General features: G+C 39.4%; 1 protein-coding gene across 5 annotated transcripts in view; it reads right to left on the bottom strand.

Moving 5' to 3' along the window:
• Positions 1–21,586, bottom strand: part of pald1a (phosphatase domain containing paladin 1a) — a 58,173-nt gene that overhangs the window by 10,885 nt on the left and 25,702 nt on the right. For all 5 annotated transcript variants that reach the window (XM_040135625.1, XM_040135627.1, XM_040135623.1 and 2 more), the window contains one exon: positions 3,411–3,566. In XM_040135625.1, the coding sequence (XP_039991559.1) occupies positions 3,411–3,566 (156 nt within the window). The remainder of the gene's footprint in view (positions 1–3,410; positions 3,567–21,586) is intronic.

Below are 21,586 nucleotides of genomic sequence, written 5' to 3'. Positions count from 1 at the left end.
CAAGGTAGCAGTAAGAGCCATAAGGATGTTTCAAAATGAACTGTGACTGTACAAGCCATAGTAAAAAAGGAATTTTGTGTTTATAAAAAGAAAAAACTAAGAGGCGAGAGGTTGGGATTTTCAGCAGTTACAGCTGTACACTAAAATGTGCTGGCAGTATCTGACTCATGAGTTAATGGTCAGAAAAAGCAAAGTAAGCACAATTTAGCACTTTGACAAAATCTCAGCTACAATTCATATAAAGTAAATTTCTTTTCTGAGCTGTTTTCAGTCAGTGGCTGAGCAGTGGCCTAAACTTTCCTTCGTTGTATTTGTGTATCATGAAGTTCCAAAAAGGTCAGAGAAATACAAACAATTATTGGCTTGTTAAAAAGCAATTTCTTAAAGACAGTGACATGTAAAGTTTGTATTAACCTCAGGGAACTGGGTAAATACTGCATTCGTCATGGCAGAAATGTTAACAGAAACAAGCTTCTTGTATGTTTATGAGCTCAAATTATTTTCAAACCAATTAGACAAATTACTCATTCAGATGTAAGATTGGTGTTGATATAAGAAAGTACCTTTGGCTAAAGTGGCTATAATCTATATTTTTATAATAACATCAAAAGACAATGTGAGAGAAGTCGCACATAGTGATGACCCTACAGAGAATTTTCACCTGAATCTGCAGCTGCCCTTGGCTTTACAGAGCCTTATAGAGAGAGTTTGAGCTCACTGTTGCGCAATAGCCCACAATTTTATTATTTTGCTTCACCCTCACTGCTCCCATTAATAAATTTTCAGCTGCAGCAGGCAGCTGTTGTCAGCAAAAAAAGCTCTAAAAGCCCACTCTACACCACCTGCTCAGCACCAAACAGCAAACAGACACAGTTAACGACTAGCTGGTGAACATAGGGGAGCATTGAGCAGCTAAAGAGCCAGAAATTTCCCTCAGGAGTTGGTAGAGACCAAAAACAGAGATGCAAGAGAGTGAATATTGGACTTACATTCACTAGGTGACCACAAACATGATGCCAAGGGAAAGCTAATACTATTCTATAAATACTGGATGTTTAAATTAGCAAATGTTTGCTAAATAATTCTCCATATCAACTTAAAAGGTGATGATATGTATGTATGTGTTGGGTTCACAACTTGTTCACTGCCCCTAAGTGGACAAAAAAAAACAACTCTTATTGCAGGTTTAAATAAAATATGGCAGAGCTGAGTTTAACAATTTTTGATAAAAATCTTAATGATGGGCCTCGCAGTTTGCACTACATAGCAGGGTATTAAAGATTTTCCTCAGTCTGGTGTAGATTCAAAGTTGTAGCAAAAGTGGCTGATTTTTACTGACTTTTTCAAACTTTGGACAGTTGCTTTTACGTTGCTATGATGAAAATCGTCTCCATACTGGGACCAGAACAGACTGATTTGCAAAGTTGCCCGAGTTTTTGCTCGGAGCAAAGAAGAACAAAAAAGAAAGGAATACCAGCAAAAACAAAAGCAGTACCTAGATGGTAAAATACAGAAATATCCAGGAGATAACATCTTGATATTATGTTATGATAACAGGTGTTTTTTGTTGCCTGCTTTACAGCAGAACGTTCCTGTCCTCTGTGTGCACGTCTGTATTTTCTCATGGCATAACTGGGCCATTAGAGTCACTCTGATGCACCACATATATTTGCTATTCATAACAGGAAGAATATGCACCGATTGACCGCGCATATTTCTGTGACAATTGTTTTCACAGCCATTGTTCTAGTCTATTTTGGAATTCCACGTTTTTTCTCTGAGTTTATTCCACCTCAATAAAGACAAAGAAGGAAGAGATGTTCATTCAATGATTTTCAAACATTCCAGCCTCTTGGCTATGTTTCTCAGGCTGTCTGCCTGCAAATAAGAATAGAAAATGGCTGTGAAGTTGCAGGCTAAAGTCCAAATCATAACCAAGTGTTTGTTTATTTGTTTTTAGCATACTTTTTAGGCACTCATTTCTTATATATTGAGACTACGAACATAAAAATGTCATCATTCAACCGGAAGAAAACAGAAAACCGCCTTGCGGTTGTATCCCTAAGCCAACCAGTTAAATTACAGTTTACATCCATGTCTGTCCTTGAATACAAGTGGATGTTTGTGCCAAATTTGAAGAAATTCCCTCTAGGCATTCACGAGATATCGTTTTCACGAGAATGGGACTCCGGCCATGGATTTTGCTAGAATGGAGGCATAAAAACATTTCGTAATAGTGCTGCTGATGATTGCTCTGTGGTGTAAATACCTCTATTAAAATAAATAAATAATGATTTCAAAGGCTAGCTGAGAATCAGGTATAACTACAAAACAGCTAACACCTTTTAATTAAAAGTGTATATAAATGTAAATAAAACCACATAATGCATATTCACTGCATTAACCTCTATTTACCCTGAAACGTGTTTTGTTAACCTGCCAAACTGCTTATTTCTTTACCACCAGTCGAGTTTAACATTGCAACATACATTTTAATTGCGGTGTGTGCGTGTCTGTGCGTGTGCGTGTGTGTGTGTGTGCGTGTGTGTGTGTGTGTGTGTGGGTACCACTTACAGACTACTCATTTGTTTGGAATGCACATAAATTCTCGACTTTACTGTAGGGGCACAGATGGCCAAACGATTAATGTACCAACAAAAAAAACACAGAGCCGAGACATTATGAAGTTCAGTGTGTGAAGAACCAGGCCACAATAGAACCAGAACCAGCTTGTAAATTCTTGGGGGAAAATCCAAATGAAACTCTGGTAACCGGTGTATGAAAAAAAAAAACACTGTCCCACATGTCCTGTTTCTGTTTTTCCATCACCAAGGTATTGAAACGTAGCATTGTGGGTAATTAAAAATTTGTTCCCCTGCCACAATTTTAATGGAATTACGATATCCGGCAACTTTTACATGTGTAGAGCAGCAAATGACAAAGTGCAAAGTAGTCTCAAAATGCCACCAGCAGATCTTTTCGCCCTCCTCTAGTGCCTGAGAGCAATGCCTGACTTATTCCATACAGTGCAGATCGATACAGTGTAATCCACAGATTACTAAGATGTCAAGGCTTTTCTGATATTTTCCCAAAAGCAATTCAAGGAAAGACTCAATATCATCTGCATTAAATTGACAATTCCGTTTGATGGAATTTTATTTTGGAACCAATCCCATTCATTGAGCGGTTTAATAGAGGACGCATTGTTATTTATTACTCTTGCCTAGTTATAAAACATATTCCCTGTTGTTCCTATCTTTATTCTATTTACGTCACAAAAAGGAACTGATAAAATGCACTTGTACATAAATATATAAAAAAAGGAAATAGATAAAATGCTTATGTATATTAATATCAAAATGAGATGGAGTAGAGTAGAAAACTGTAACAGTGGAGCAGAGATCCCGTACCTGTTCCATCCAGAGAGTGAAGGAGCGCTGCCAGGAGTCTTTCTTCTCTAGATGCAGATATGTGTTGAAGAGGATGAGGTAAATGTAGCGTTCCAGGCACTGCAGGCTCCTCAGCAGCAGCTGCTGACAATCCTTCTCTGTCTTACCACTTTTGATCTAAGAAAACAGGTAAACAAAGCTCTACTGGTATATCAAGTGGGCAAAACAAATTTCCTATACAGCAAAAACTGTTGGCAGTAGCATACTTGTTACATTTTTACATTTGGACTATGTACAATATCAACACCTGGGCAGGCATATGGGCTGTCTCTCTTGTACTGTAGCTAGTTCAGTGTCTCTAATTGCCTTCTGCATGTAGGCAGAGTTTGCATAATGTTGGTCTTTCTTGATATTTAAGCTGAAAGTATTCAGGCTGCAAAGACTTTCACCAAGGCCGCACAATCATTGCAATATATACACAACTAAATCCAACTGAAATAGTATAAAATGTTTAGGAAATTGTATCAGTGTTAAAATAGAAAATGACAGACAGATAGACAAGTGAAGGACGTGTAAAAATTGTAAAATGCAGTAATTCACAGAAAAATTACAAAAACGTGATTCCACAAATCACTTCAATGGGGAATGGCCTAACTCTCCACCATAACTCAATGACATTTGTTGATCCTGCTAATGACCAAACTGGTCCAACCAAATAACAACAAAATGACAGACACAATTTAAATGTAAATTCACCTGGAAATAAATAAAACGCAACCACAACATTTACATGTCATACTGTGTATCACAATGAATCACTCTAGCTTTTCTTATTATTTCTGTGTTAATCATACAGTTACAGTCAGCGGTTGAGGACATTCGTGGTGAACTCGATGGCCGAGGACATCAGAGTTGTTTTCAGCTTATATAACATCCACATTCCTGCACTGCATTTCTCCTATATCCTACCGCCACTGCAACCCCCCGCCTGCATGGACATTATTTACACTTAGCGCCAACCCCAACATAATATTGTTTATCTTAGTCTCCCTAAGGTCTAGCCTCCACCAACGGAGGGTCTATGTCCTCTAAAGTGTAGCAAACACTTATTGTGAGTCATGCGCCAAAAGCTTTGACCTATCTGACTCTTACTATACACACACAAAAAAACCCACTAAGACAAAACAAGAAGAGGCTCTTAGCGACCATTTCTCATTATCACTGTCTTTCTTCTGACCGCGTTAGAAAAAAAATAATTGAAAAACAACAACCACAGTATTCTAGTAGATCAAACCTCAGTGGTTATACATTTTAGAGTTACACAGAACAGTTTCCACTGTTCTCATGCTTAAAGAGTGCCAGGGGACAAACATTTCATATAATCTTTGCAAGTTTACAGACAATTAACAGACATAAAAATATAACAGAGCCAAGTGAGTAAAAAGGGATCTATAAGATGTTAATATGAAGTACACAGTAAAAACGTAAAGGTGCAGCCATACCAGCATTCAAAATGACAAAATTTCACAGTAAAAATCAGTTAATTTTAATGTAAATCTTCAAATGAAATCAAAGTAAATATGAGTCAATCTTTAGCATCAAGTTCAACCACGGGACAATAATAAGCCATTTTAACAGCACTGACCTTTGGGGTAACGGAGAGCCAGGAAAGTCCAAAATGGACTAATTTATTGGTCCGTTCATCACAGAGTTAATGAGCTTGATAACTGACCGTCAGCAAGCTAGCTATCACTGAGAGTTTTCTTTCCCTTCCTCAGTAACTCTTTATTACATTTAATCCTGAGAACCCAATGCCAGGTGGGAGCAACCAATTCACTGCTGAAACAGGGAAAGAACTGCAACTGACTATAGCTAGCAGGTTCATGGTTTGCTAGCTTGTTAGTTTGCTTGTTTTGCTTTCTTTACTAGCCTCTCATTTACTTTGACTGTCTGCCGTTTCTGCCTCTCTCCCTCTGCCTCTCATTTACTTTGACCTGCTGCAGGGTCATTCTGCAGAGGTAGTATGCACTCTTTCTATAACCTTTGCCAGAAACGGCTGCTTATGCTTTAATATTCCGAAAAAGTGAGCTGAATACGCTCAACTATACTGTCTATGTGCAGCCTGACAACCAAAACAATGAAATTGGGCTACAAGTTACACAAAGATGCAGCAATGGGTTAGAAACCTTAACAGTAAAACTGTTGAAAACACATTACGATGAATCAAATCCATCCAGATAATAAGATAATACAACCACCCACTAGCTTCCAATACCTTGTGATTTTAACAACGCGGGTGATAACATATTATCTGAGCTGTGAGGCAAAGTACTTGTGTCTAGACAACTTCACGCTGTGCATGATATGGATGATGCTGTACACTTATAAAAAAAAAAAAAAAAAACTTTCCTTTGGAGAAAGATAGCACTTTTGAGATTTGAAGGAGTTGAGTTACTAAGCCCTCTACCAAACTGTCACCCAATGTACAATGTCACTGACGGTACACCCTAGATTTCACAACAGTTGTTTACTATTTGTGCTTCCAAATACCCTTAAACTCCACAGTTTCTTCAATAAATAGTTATTCTTATGACAATTACTTAAAAATTCGAATTTTCATGACAAATGCCTATGGTTAGAAACACCAGAACAATGCAATTATCCAAAGTATGAGATGTTACTATAATTTCCTTTACCGTTATTCAACAGACAAGATAATAGTACTCTCACAGTACTAATTCACCGTCTACACATCGGAGAAGGGAGGAAAATCATTTGCAAGCCAACCCTGGAAACAAGATAAAAATAAATAGATGAATAAAAAGTTGTATTTGATGTCAATCCACATAAGAGTTAAAAATTTTGATTATGTAACCTTGCAAAGGAGAACTTAGCGGTGAAGCAGCTCTGTAACAACACTATTACATGTCACTTCTCACCAAGTACGATTGGTACTTGGGTGGCTCTTCAATTTTAGGCTTCAAGCAGCACTAAGGTAAATGCAGACAGGCTTTCATCAATGTGGCGAGTCGGTGTCAAGATGTTTTCCCTCTTTTTCTTCTTTTTTCTGATTGCTTAGAGCCTTGAGCAATCCCAAGCATCAAGTAACAAGGTCTGCCATCCAGCTGTGTGCCTGTGTGGTGGAGTGTGGATTGGATAACGTGTCAATTGGGGTTAAGAGAAAGTAACAAGCGGGGATGAGGTGAATTATAGCTCAATGTACTGTCAGCAGGTCTTCAGACACTTTCTCTAAGCAGATTGTTGTCTGCATCGAAATTAGCATTTGACAGCTTGTGGTCTTTGGTTCGAGGGATAAAGCTAGGGGCTGTATAAAGAATAATGAAAGTTTGCAAAGTAGCTGGCAAACCAATCGAAGTTATTTGAAATGTGCACAACGCACCATATTAAGATCATTCCAGGGCTGAATGGCGCAACAGAGAGGGGGTGATCCCATTTTTCCAAGACTCTGCAGCAAAGCGGAGGAGAAACTACACCTAGGCAAGCAATGGATGTGCTGTCTGTTGTCTATCAACTCTCCCAGGGCCCAGAGGAGGAAAGAAAACATACACACACACTTAACTTTTCATAATCTTTCTCAATTGACCGTAGTGGAAGGGCAGGGAAATGCTGGTGAACCCGATCTCCCTGTGCGCCTTGCACCCCCAGGGGGCTTTCAGCATTTCATCTCATAGCCTGTAAATCCACAGTGCCACAGCCTGGCAGCTATCAGTGCACAAGCCACTGCCAAAAACCGACCTCATACACACCTACACACACACACACACACACACACACACACACACACCACACACACACACCTACACACACACACAAGCGTGCGAATATATATCAGTTTTCAAAGATTACATAATTCACACTTCTACAATCTGCTGAACCCTAATTCTTTGGTTGCCATCTGTCTGTACATCGACTGAGCCTTTGTGTGGTTGAGCGGCCTCTCGTGCACACTCAGAAATTCCTTCAGAAAACAATGTTGAGAAAGATGTGGTGAAGAAACGGGGTAAATTTCTTCCATTCCATGTAAAGGAGACAGCCTTGGAAGCTTTGGATTTGCGTGGATTACATCTTCTTAAATTCTGGTACAATCCTGTGCTGTGCTGTGCTATGCTGTGCTGTGCTGCAAATCATATCCACTTCTCAGCATTTTGTTTCAACAAGCTCAAAAAGTCAAGAACATGCTACAAAAAAAATTTGCTTACTTGCTCTATTGAGATGAAAAGGGTTAGGGTCCTTTTTATTCTATGGTGGAACAATTTCATAATTTTTTTTAAAGATAAAGTTTCTGCTGAGTTGGTGAAACAGAAGAGATGGAAGAAAGTAGAGAATTAGAGCATCCTCTCATCTCGCCTGGCCTTTCAGAACAAAGGAAGTGACTGGTCAGTCCTTGCTTGCTATCAAAGGTGAAAGCCATTATTCAGCCAGGTGCTGAGGTGTGACAATGAACGTCCTCAGCTCTCCTCAGTCGTAAGTGGGATGGGAGGCTGGCCAAATGCAGACCACATACCAGTGTTGAGAGAGTCCGGGAATGCTGGTTGACTGCGCAGAGCTAAAAGCGAGGACAGTGTGAAAGAGACAGAAGTGGTTAAGAAAAAGTGGAGGCACAGAATGTTATCACTGTGCCAACACTCATGAGAGCAGGGACAGCTTCCTGTTGAATGCATGACTGGAAAAATCTTAACTATTTCTCCTCAATCAAAGCATTAGAAACATTTTATTGGTTCTTGTATAGTCAAAGGCCATATTGTACACACCCAATGCGACATCATTAAACCTACCTTTTTAGGGAATTAGACCTCATAGATGATACACAGACAGACCACATACACACCTAAAAAAAATTAACAAACAAATACTTTTTTCATATAAATTAATAAGGTCTATATATCAGCTTTCAGCCCTTCGGCCATTCTAACTGGTCTGCCAGCCAATATTTTTGCTGAAGCAGCTTACATCTCTAGCACGTGAAATTCACTTGTGAATGTATAAATAGGGATAGATTGACTTTTTGGGGGATACACATATTCGCTTTCTTACTGAGCATTAGATGAGAATCGCTCATACCACTTTCATATCTGTTTTATATGAAGCTGGAGCCAAGGTGGAGATGGTTAGCTTAGCGTAACGACTGAAAGCAGGGAGAAACAGCTAACCTGGAGCTGTCCAAAAGTGGGGGGGGAAAAAAAAAAAAAAAAAAAAAAAAGCCTACCAACACCTCTAAAGCTCAGTAATTAACATTTTACAACTCATTTGTTTATCCATATAAAAACAAAATGTAATAAAGACAAGTTGTGGGGTTTTATGGGCAGTTGTGTGCCAGACTATTGATGTTGCTAATATACAGGTAATACAAACCTGTACAAGACAGCAGGGAGTTATACTGTCATTAAACTCAAGTACAGCCACAAAGCATCGTTTGCCACATCTAAATGAGCTGCAAACCTGTATTCAATACGCTGTAAAAAACAAAAAATGTTGGCAAAACAACAAAAAACTACATTGGAAACAAGGCCGCTGAAGAGCAGACACTCTGCTTCTAAAAGGCTTCCAATGGGCAAAAAACACAAGACAGAGAACAGTGTTCAAATTTTCAATTTGATTCAGTGATACGATCTTAAATGCTGTAAGTTGATTTAGTGGTTCATGAAAACAAAAATAATAAAATAATAATAATAATAATAATAAAATAATCCAAATTTTACAATGCAGGGTTTTTCTCCAGGTTCTGTGTCCTCCTCCCACAGTCAAAAGACATGCAGGTTAGGTTAACTGATTTTATTTGCATGATCCAAGAATAAATGTACTTCGCAGACACACAAAAAAATGCACGCAATATCTGTTTGAGAGTTATTTACTACTACCCCAGGGCAACTGTTGCAGTCTCTGTCCTTTAATTCAAGTACGTCAGACCAGGTTCAGACAAAAGTTCACAATAATCCCCGGACAAGCGTCACAACCTGCAGCCTGCAGGTGTAGGTGTATTAAAGATAAACACCACCCACTTATGAGACATACTGCCTGAACTGTGCCCATGTCTTATGTAAACAGGGACACTGCGTGTCATAAGGTTTGGTCTGAAAGGGTTCCACATGTTGCGCCATCACAAGACCTTTATATAAAAGGGTCAACATGTCAATATGAAAATTCTGTCTTGTTTTCATATCAGCACACACTCACAAATGAGGCAAAAATGACGAGTGCTAGGCATTCATACCAACAGGCTTATTTGCAGTCTAAAATCACAGCGATGATGTGATCCCCACCCCTCTTCCTCCACACACATACACAGACCAACAGGTATGTCAGTCCATTTCTGTTGGCTAGTGATTTGATTTCTCAAATCACAAATATTTTGCATACCAGGGTCTTTGAGGGCACTAGCAATGTCTGTCTATCTTTTGTGGTGAATTACTCAGGAGCTATTTTCCATGTGTGCAACAAGCATTGACAGTACTGACATCTCATAGGTGTCACATCGCCTCTTACCTCTCACACTAAAGAGGCAGTGACAAAAACATCAGACCGTTTAAAAAGGATTGTACGTTCACAGACCAGAGGATTTATAAAAGCAATTATTGGGTATGTCAGCTTTTTTCTGATCCTGATATTGGTCTGGAACACCTAAATCTTTTTTTTTTAATCTTACAGCGAGTGCCATATGTACAGTCTTAAATACACCAAGCCCACTCAGCCATCAGCCTCTGTAGGCCTGTTGCTGAGACGGTCCACTGCCCGTAGTTTTTTGCGGTGTGTCTGGCACCATTGGCACTAATCTCTTCTCACTGCCACCCATTCAGCCAGCTGAGCCTGTTGAATCAGCAGCAGAGGCAGTCACTAAAAGAGAGCTCTCTGATTGGCTGTGAATTAGTACAAAAGAAACTGAAATCACCAACTGGCATGAAAACTGTAAGCTTTGTTTCTCAGCATCTTTCCGCAAAGCTGAGACTCACGAATACAGAGTGCTGTCACCTTGAGAAAATTTATTTTAAAACTGCGATCTGTAATGTAAAAACTCTTGTTTAACCATTTCTTGTTGTTTTTCCTTACCCACAGTGGCTTTAGTACATGATCTGCAGCTCATTTACTTGAGTTTTCTCCACTTGTTCCTCTTCAACTTTCTAATATCGCAAGATTTCTGAGCTGTGTTTGTGGTAAGAGGTTATTGTTTAATGTAAACTAATGGTCAGGGGTTATTTTGCAGCAGGAAACAAAGACTTGTGAGTATATGATCACATATAATGTCAATGAAAGATCAGTAAATGAGAAAATAGTGTGCCTTACAGATTTTGCACTGACTGTATTTTACACATTATTTCTTTTATAATATCTTATAAACTATATATGTTTTGTTAAATTTAAGATACAAATATTTTTCAAAATCACTTCAGTATGGCTCATCTGTAAAGTAAAAAATAATATAGAGCTATTGGAGGGAGCATCAAAGTTTAATCCCTGAATGGTGGCAGACAAGTGTTCAGGGTCAGTCTTTCTGTGGGATTTCTGTGGGCTCATGTGGGTGAGGACTGAATGTGAGAAGTACACATTATGGAGAGGTCCGTCTGCTTGACATATGGTGCCAATTACCAGCAGATGGGGTTGGTCGAGGTAAAAAAGCCAATCCATATTGGCCCTTCCCACCCAGGTTTGCACAAGCAGCCATTCATCAGATTCTACAAGAACACCTCCCACCCAAATCCTAAACCAAACCCCAACCTGTCTAGAGTGGACAGGCAGCCTACACATGGCTCCTTGACTCAATGTACAGACATCTCAAAGTCAAGTATACATGCTGATTTTCAGGTCAGTTCATTAAGTGGACCCAAACCAGCAATTTTTGGAACTACTTTCCATCCAGGCTGACTTTTGTTGCCATAGTTAACAGATGCAATATTTCAAGAGTCTATAACTTGAATTACAATGGGACAGTGTAGCCAATATTTAAATTAAACAGTAATAAAGACTGCTTAAAAATGATACGTCACTGTTTGTTCCTCTCTGTCAATTCCTGTCTCACAGACACAACATAAAAACATAAAATGACTCCTCTTCATTAAGATGCATTACTCTGTCCTTTCCTCAGATGCCACCAGGTCGCCACATAACTCAAAAAAGGTTAATGATCTGTACAATTCCTATATTAGGACATTTCAAACTCGGCTTGTCAGGCTCAACTCTACATTGTCAAACTTGGCTAAACTTTCATCAGACTAAGCTGTACTAAAGCTGAGCTATGCTTAAGCTAAGCTGTGACTTGAGTTGAACGCTCAATAGCTGCAAACTGTAACGTGCATGTTAATGTTAGCATGCTAAGAAGGCTAGAATTAGCATGTTAAGTCTCATGTTTAACAGCTTTTGGATTTTAACTGGCTAAATCTGGCATGTGACATTTAGCATGTTACGATGTTAATATGCCCTTGTATGTTAGCTTGTTTAAATGCTAAGATGCTAAAATTACCATGTTTGGATTGTGAACACGTTAGAGAAAGGAAATTGAAATGCAAACTTCACTTAAAAATTACAGATCCAGCAAACTATCGGCGAAAATCTTTGATAATTTATTTACACAAATTAGTAATTTGTACCCTTGAATTAATCATTTGTGTGCACAGATTACACAAAGTATTAAACTACCCTGACCTGAAAAATGTGAATTTTCCATTCCTGTTCTGAACATAAAAAGAATCCCTCATTCTTCAACACGTTCTGGTAGCTACAACACAATAATATGAACCTACAAATGAGCTAACTTACATCCGGGTAATAACACTCATTACCACTGACCCTTTTTACCAGCCTATATCACATCCAGTGGCTTTCAAACAGATCAAAAGGCACCTTATCGCCTATGCGCAGCTGGTGAAAGGATAAAATATGCTTGCCTTTCATGCAACTTGAAATTGGCTCATTTTCAATATCATCCTTTTGCACCAGGTAATTCAAATAATTTCCTTGTTAATAAGAAATTATTATAACTCTATTCTGCTCTCTTGTGGACAAGATTAGTGCTATAATATTGTGGGTCAGCATAAAAAGCATCATCTCTCCAGACCTGCTGGCCATTATTTGATTTCATTATCCAGCAATGTGCCGATGCAAAACATTGTTTACTCTCAGCTTATAAATGATGGAGCTGTTGCCCAGTGTTTAAAATGGACTTGCATCATTGAATTTTAGCTCTCTTTGCTAAGTCTCAATTTTATTAATTAAAAGAGAAAGCTCCTGTCATCAGTCTCTCTTCTTCTTCTGTCTAATTCTATTAAACAGCAATTCATTTTATATAAATTTTGCTCCTGTTAAAGTCTGTGCGAAGCTGTCTAACTTCGATTAGATATAGAAATACTTATATTCAGTTATTAAAATCTTTGGCATCTTTACGTGTTCATACCACAGATGCTAGAATTTGCTAGAGTGAAAGGAATATATGAACATATTTCTTACATATTCCTCTGGGCTGCATGAACCTAACCAGCATATGTATGTTTTTTTTGTACATTCAAAGCCATTTTCTGAAAACCTGACCATCCACCCACCCTCTCTACCGCCTGCCAGGTTGGCCAGTAGCACAAATAAAGTTATATATCTTCTGGCTTCAAGCTACAGAACTGATCTTTATGGATCAAGATAGTGCCCAAAAGTCCTTTTTCAAAGGAGAAGAGAAGCTATGTAGCAGCCAGTGAGAGGAGGGGACGGAGATGCCTTTATGTTAATGGTTTCTACAGATTCCAATCCTCTGTCTTTTTCCAGTCGCTCAGCCACACTACGCTGATTAAATCATGAAGTTGAGGTTGAGGTGGATTTTAGGGGCAAGCTGTGTCAGCCCACATACAGATATATGCAGATCCGCCATCAACCAATCAGTTCATTGAGCCAAGCGCTTGAAAATGAATGTGAAATTTTAACTCAGAGTTCAAATATTTTGTAATGACATCACAGGCAAAGTCTTGTGGGTTATGATCTCTATCAGAATACAGATTTAAACTTCATTTAATATTTATACTGAATATTTTACAGCTCAAATCAACACTCAAAAATAAGGTCTAATACAAAGATAAGGGGAACTAAAAAAGGAATCACTATAATCAGTAGGTTTTTGATTAGAAAAGAACAATTTCTCAGCCAAAAAGACAAGCTAAAACACATCACGTGTCTGGTGAGCAGAGATTACAAAAGCCACAGGAGGAGACAGGGCTCATCAACTTAGCCTACACAGAGACTGGAATATCTGCCCACATTAACCACACTTATTATGGTACATTCTGTACGTGCACATGCCTGGCAACACAGCACATCGAGACTCCCGCCGTGAATCAATCACTTACTGAGCTATCAAAATATCTTGGGCATGCAAACCCAACACTGGGGCATTAAAATGGTATGTCTGCAAGCTACACATAATCAGACAGTCAATATTTCAAAACCCACTGAAGGTCTTCAAATCAAATTTGTACTCTTGGCCGCAAATGCCATTTTGTATGAATGCTTGTGGTTAATAGAAAGCAAATGTAGTGGAGGTTTGACTTTTGTCTTGTGAGGGAGGAACATAGCTTCTGTGAAAACCATGTTTGTTAGCCACGCTACAGCCTGGTCAAATGCTTTGGCCGGGGGGGGGGGGTTTGAAATAACTATGGATGCATTGCCATGAAATTTGGTACAGACATTCTTGGGTCCCAGTGAATAAGATCTAAAGAATTCAATGATTCTACGTAATGCCATAAAATAGGTCAAAATTTGCATGTGTCAAACACTTTAGCTCTAAACTAATGACAAAATTCCCACCTGCATCAGCTGGATTTGGAGATTAATGCTAACATAAAATCTTAACATCCTAAACATTAACAGGTGACCATGCTTATTGTCCACATACTAACATGCTAAATATTACATGCTAAATGTTAGCATGTTAATACTATTTGCAGGTGATACATTACAAAACAAAACAAACATTAGCATACCACCAAATCCTTAGTTATTACAAGGTAATTGGCTGTCAAAATGCATGTTAATCTGTTAAAAGTAGGATTACAGTATGCTATGCCCAAAGCACAGCAGAGTTCAAGTAAACCTGAGGCAGGTGAAGTACAGTTTAGGCAAACTTGAAGCCAGGTCTGACGATATAGAACTTCAATTGACAAGCTAAGCCTGACATGTCCTAAAATGGCCACCGTACAGAGGATAAATACTTTGAATTAGAACCTGCAATGGCAAATTTTTTTGGCCAGTTGGTGGCAGCGAAAACCAGCTTTGGACACAACACTGAAGTACAGTATTTTCACCTTATAGAACAGATATGTGAGACATATTAGCAAACAACTGACTATGTATTTAAAAAAAAACAAAAAAAAAAACCCAATACAAACAATGAGCTGAAAGTTGCTATAAAGCTCCAGCTTTCCTGATGGAAATTGGAGAGTGTGAATTAATCATTAAGGGCGACAGCCTTCACATACATGTGGTCATGTATGTGAAAGGTCATATTCATTATAGCCAATTTAAGCAACAACGTTGCCTTTCTTCTGGCACTAGCCAGATAATCAGACTGATTTGCAGCTTTGTTTTCACTTCATTATTCTGTCTGACCTTGTGTTTATGTTAGCCAGACAAGTTCTTCCTTTTCTACATTTGCTCTCAACACAGAAGCTGCAGTAAAAGTTGTTTGGAGAAGTTCGTTTCAGGTTGGTCATGTCGATTGAAGAAATATACCACTTCATGAGTTGTTAATTCTGTAAGTAGGCTTGCAACAGTATAGCTATAATGCATACTTCTCAATCTTTTTTTGCTAGTTTTCTGTCACCATTTTTCAACAACTCAGATGCATTTGAATCACTGAAACAAACCAGAGATGTGGGCGGTGAATCAAAGGTCTGGAACCAGGCTACTCTGGCACGATCAGCAGACTAAACTTTATGTTGTTCTTTTTTTTTACCCGTATTAGTCAAATGGATCCTTTAAAAACAAAGGTGTCCCTCCATTTTTCAACATCCAACAATTTTGTTATCTGTTGTATAAGACTCATTGTATCCTCATGGAGCTGCTGGCATGGATATAGACTTTTCTCTATCTTCAGTATGATCTCTGAATATGCTGGTCTAACAGTGAGCAGCTGAGCAGCTGCCTTTGTCAATCTATGGAATGTGTTTAGGCCATGAACTTATTTCATATTCACTAATAACGTATGCATTGCATTTTTAATTTTTAATTAGTGTAATTATGATTATGACTCCCAGCATTGAAAGAATGCAGAAAGAAGCCACATTGTGCCTTATTCTGAGCTGTTTCTGTGGCAAAGAAAACCCATTTGCCGTGGCAGGTCTGAATGTTCCTTGCTGACTGTGTGAGTTGGTGGCACTCTGGGAGTAGTTATGGTGTCGTTAACACGGGATTCATCTGTTGCTCAACTGTCCTCATGTGTGAAACACAGCTTCCCCACTGGTGTATTATTGAAAGTGCAATTTCTGGAGCAACTGAGCCCAGTCACGACTTCTGCATATCCCACATGACTGGCATTTAAGTCACTTCACCACTGGGATTGTATTCCCGTAGGTATTTGTTCAGTGCCAGTAGCTAGCTAGTGTTAAAGCTTAGACAAAAAAGATGGACCTTTCCCTGCTGAAATGATTTGGGGCTTAGCAGGATCCGACAGATAGCATGACCACAGCATGCTTAAACACTCATGCATGGTTTTGGAGGTAGTTATTCCTGGTTTGTGGGCCTGGGGCAATGACAGGTTTAGTGTGTGGGGGCAGGAAATGGCAACCCCTCTGTGCAGATCCCAGCCAGTTCTGGAGTGCTGTTCTGGGGCCAGTGGTTAAGAGGGAGGTGGGGGACATGAGGGAGGTCAGGGCAAAGGGCAGGCCAGGGCAGTTCAGTTATTCAGGGTAAAAGGGGACAGACTAGGAGGCAAACGATTTCTAAAGCGGTCGGCATGTAGAGCGTGAGGCAGAGCATGAGAGCTTGAAGTGTGAAATAAAAACACAACATTAAGATAACTGCAGAGGCCTTTGGCAGTGGCTGTAGGATCACAACGGCAAAATGAAACAGATTAGCCTGTTAAAGTTCTAATGAATGAAGAATGCAATCATACAAGGCTATAGTATTCTAACTAAGAAGAACTACTATATACAGTAGCTTAAGATTTTTGATCTATGCTGCATTTTTTTTAATTAATTTTTCACACTTTTATACTTTTACAACACTATATTTCATAAGAACATGTACATTTTACCTAACCACATGTACTTAGTAGTCATATAGTTTAATTGTTGTAGATTCAGGTTTTACAAATAATGCATCAATGAGAATGATCCAACAATAAAATTCTCTTATTTTAACAACGACCAGAACCACAAGTGTCAATTAGGCCATAACAGTAAGTGGTAAAAACCTAGCATAACAGAAGCGCGGGTAGATAAGTCAATAAGTCAGCAAACTAAATCTGCAATGTCCAATATACAGCAATATCCATCATAAGCTTGCTAACATGAGCTAGCATGAGCCACCATAAGATACTTTTCATATGAGACAAATTAAAGCTGTAGCTGCAAAACCACTTACTATATTAAACTGAAAAACAATGCATTTTATTCCCTATGCAATTTTTCATTGAGAGGCTCATCTGAACACGTTTATGTTTAGGTTGCTACGACAACAACAACAACGAAGTGGCTAACTGGCTCATTCACGTTAACAATGTCAGCAGGCCAGACTTTTGATAATAATTGAATTAAATGAATCCCTGTAATCAAATGACTCCCTGCAGCTATTGGCACTATTCAGCCGCTTTCAGCTCATTGATTTTGTTATCTGGACTGACAAAAAACAGAAACAGTGCTGGTTCACATAAATACCATGGGCAGCTGCTCCCAGATCTCATATAGTTCCCACAACGCTACACAACATTACCTGCCCAGTGTGAAATGGCAGCTGCAGTAAACAGGTGGCCAGTGAGAAAAATAAAACAACTGACCATACAAAGAGATGCATATTTTCTCTTAGGGGTTTTTTTTGGACCAAAGCAGGACTAAAATGAGGCCAAGGAACCCAGCTGGATGTGGGTGTGAAACTAGGCAAATGAAAATCACCCAATGCAGCTTAAAAATTAGAAAATTACTCAAATGAAACCAAACATTTAGAATCAGATTTTGTATATCCCATATATTGTACATTACAACTAGGTAAGGTTTATAATTGTATTGCATTAGAGCTTGATGTGTTTGTAATATTTTGTCCATACAATTTACATGTAAATGTATTAAACTGCATTTTAGGTAGGTGCACCAATTAGACTAGTAAGTAGTATACTTACAGATGGTATACTAATAATAAACATTATGTTTTACTTATGGCTGATATAAAAAGGTTTCAGGTTATGACTAAATGGAAGGTCAGAAACCAAATGTTTACAAGTTCTAATTGCAGAGTGTTATTGTGTTGAAAATAAAATTTTAAAAATCACTTCAGCTCAGCTGCTGGAGAACATGCTGGTTCTGGGCATCAAAAAACGGAGCAGTAAAATGGTCAAGTGGGACTGTACAATACAAATTGTTTTAGCAATTAAACTTTGAACACAGCCATGGGGGTAGCAAAAGTTAGAATAATAAGCACTGTGAAATGATTATAATTCGCGGGTTTTTAATCATTTGCTTTGAAAACAGAGTATTTGTTCTGACGAAGCAGTGCACCAGGTGATTTCGCTGATCAGTTCCTCGTCTTTGGTTGAAGACGTGCTAATCACCGAAATCACCTGACGGGGCATTTTGCTCAAACAAACACCTGGTTATAAATACCCCAAATCATAATTTAACAGGGGTTTGTTTGGCCTGCTGATAGAAAAAAGGAAACCTGGAAAGAAATATTAAATATTCATTGAGTTAACTTTGTGCTGTCAGAGAGTAACAAGAATCTGGTCGTATGTAGTTTTTTCTTCCTCTTGTCTATGGTATCTGCTGCAGAGATACAACTAAACCTGCCCTTTACAGACTCTAAACAAGGCACATAATGACAAATATATGAGGCCAGCATCAACGATAAAGTTGAATACAGCGGCCCGAAAACGGATCATGTCATATTAGAAAATCAGTGGGCACTTTAAACACTCACTAGATGTATTGGAGTATCATTTGAAGTAGTTTACAGCTGTGGAAACTCCCTTAAAATAAATGGGCTCCTGAACAGCAACTGGCTCGTAGCAGCTGCGTGTAACCCCCTGGCTCACCAAACCCCTCTGGAAAGTCCCCAGAGATGCTTTATTTACCTCTATGTGGGCTGCCACACGCGCACACAAACACACACACAACTATCATTAGTCCCTACTCTCCAGACTCACTGTGCACAGAGTGACGATATTACCCGTGTCCAAATAGCTCCGCTGGTTGCACCTGCTCAGATGAGATTTTTTGCAGACAGCAGCAAGAAGTACAGCTATTGGTGTTGACATGTGAGTTGCTGGAAATTATGAATAAAAAACAACAACCTCTGTTTCTTCCACTTTCCTACCTCCCATTCTGTGCTGGATCTATATAAGAGCCTCTCTTCAGGGGTCAACTCATACTTTTCTGGTTCAGGTGGGCTCATTTTGCTACCCGTATTTCCTTGGGCCGTTACAATCTCCACCTTGCAATTGGCCCACTGGTGAGCCAAAGGAGTATTAGAAGTAACTCAGATTAAAGTGCAAAGCTGCAAAATACTAGTTCCAAAGTGGACAATATGGTTCGTTAACTTTACAGTGTGAGAGCCTCTTACTTTTCCACCTTGCCACTTTTTTCCCCTCATTCTGATTTTCTTTCTATGTAATCCCTTGTTCTTCTTTCTTGGTAAAAATAATTGGGCTCTCAGTGCCATGGTGGTCCCCTCAACCTCTGCAGACTTTGAGCATTTAGCCCAAGTTCCTCCCCCTTCTTCTTTCCTATAGACGTCCACTACGTTTCCTCAAGAAAAACCTGCTCATAGCATTCTCCCCTTTCTAAAAATATTTTTCCACTGCCCCGTCCAAACCATGAGGGCCTTTCTTTGGACACACACGCGCAAACACAGCATGATTTGACACTCATTCACTCTCGCTGCATGAGTTTCAGTTTTCTCACCACCACTGGATATTCTGATAAGAAGTTAGAATGATGTAGGCAGATGATAAAAAGGGCTGGGAAAACAAACAATCACAGGGTGAAGAGATTGAAATTAAGTGATTGTTAACATGGTGGTGAAAGAAATGTTTTGATATTTTGCATTATCAGATTTCCTGCTCACCTCCAAATCATTTCTTAATATCCAATAAATTCAGGCTGTGTGTCATCAGAAATACGACACACCTGTAAACACACAAAGCGCCACAAAGAGAGAGAACAACGTCAAAGTAAACTCTGGTGCACGCAGATTGCTTGAGGCGATTTTTCTACCTCAAACGGGCTTGACGACGGAAAGAAAGGCCCCTGCTGCTGATTTCTGCACAGCAAAAAGAGGAGGTGGGAGGAGGAGGTGGTGGTGGAGAGGAAGTAGGCTCTCTGCTGCGTTGGCCCTGATGTTGGAAGATTCATCTGCAACGTGGGGTCATGCCTGGTCACTAGCAGGGATTTACAGGCCCTTCAAGAAGAACCCCTCCCATGCCCCCCACCAAAACCCCACCCATCCCAACTCCCCCACACACCCCCCTTCCCAGGCCCCTCTGAGAGCTGGCGGACGGTTCGGGTCCCAGTGTAAATATATTTTTTCTCTATCAAAGACACATTTTCCAACCACTGTCAAAAGGGAGGAGGGTGCTTTGGAGGGGGGGGGGGCTACGAGAAGAGAGAGAGAGTGGGGGTGAAATTTTTCCCCTCTTCTTCCCCCACTTTTCTCCCACCTCTCTCGTCCGCTGCTGCCTGCCAGGTTCTAGCAACATCTGGCACTGTTTATCACCTGGCCCTCTGGTTCAGGCAGGAGGGGAAAGGCTGGAAGGAGAACACAGTGCCAACCTCAGGTCCGCTATAGCAGGTTTAACAGATTATTCTGGTTTATTACAATCTGGGTCCTATTTCTGTAATTCTGGCCATCAAGTCTATTGGTTATGATAACACTGTATTATAACCACGTAATTGTGGAAATCTGGAAACACAGCAACAATGCTAAAATCAGAATCACTAAAACACAGAAGTCTGATGTGGCAAATAAGGAAAACTTTGGGCAAGCACAACTATTAGGTCAAGTACTGGAGTCAAGATTAATAAATAGTCAAAAATGAACAGCAAAAAAACCCAAAAACGTCTGTTAACTTGGAATGGATGGTTACGACAGACAGTTTGGGTAATAATTTTATTGCTCACCTTCATTTTCTCTTCAAACTAAGTTTCGCTAGCTTGGGAGTTTGTTTAAAATGTATACGATTGTCTGTCCACTCATGTTTCTTGCCCTGTCAGACATCTTTTTTTGTTATGTCCCCGTGTTTCACAGATCTCAGCAGCAGTGTAGAGTTTTCTGATAAACAAACTACAGTTATGTTTACTTTCAGCATTTCTCGCCAAAATACACTGTGTGCATCCTTGAGGTCTAACAAGCATGTTAAAGGCTATTTTTTCCCGTGATTAAACATTTTCAAAGATGCCTTTTTAAATTCTGTGCAGTGTTTACATCCATGTGTGCTAGCTTGCAGTCTTCTGTCGATCAATAGAATAGCGTGAAAGTGTTCAAAACTCCAAAAGGTTCAGTGTAACTATGACTGATACGAAAACAACAACTAACTTGTAACCAAAATTATATTTTCTAACTCAGGGACAGGGGTGAGGTCAGTGCATTTTACTTCACAATATTTTAAATACAAAATGTGTAAAATATTTGTGTATAAAATATATGCTTAAAACTGAAAATGAAATTATTGTAAAAAACAGCTAATTGATTTGAAAGGGATCGGATAGTGAGTCTTTTCCCTGAGCCTGGCACCAGAAAGTGACAGACGGAGGGAGAATATAGGGGAAAGACAGAGTTCATGGGACAATGAGGCCCATTGATACGGTGGAGACAGGACCGGGTGCCTCCAGCACGCTGAGAACAGCTGACGGTGCACAGAGGCACAATGATTACAGTCTGCATTACAAATGGCTAAAACAGAGCCGTGGTCCTGTAGAGGCCACAGCATCAGGAGAGACCTTGTCCAGATAGGTCTTTGAAACACCAATACAAACTTCTTTTGTTCTCTTAATGCCTTGCTAATT

This window comes from Xiphias gladius, chromosome 9 (genome assembly GCF_016859285.1).
Source record: "Xiphias gladius isolate SHS-SW01 ecotype Sanya breed wild chromosome 9, ASM1685928v1, whole genome shotgun sequence".
In the NCBI taxonomy this organism is placed as follows: Eukaryota; Metazoa; Chordata; class Actinopteri; order Istiophoriformes; family Xiphiidae; genus Xiphias; species Xiphias gladius.
The sequence above is the reverse complement of the archived record's forward strand: the minus strand, read 5'-3'. Positions and strand labels throughout refer to the sequence as shown.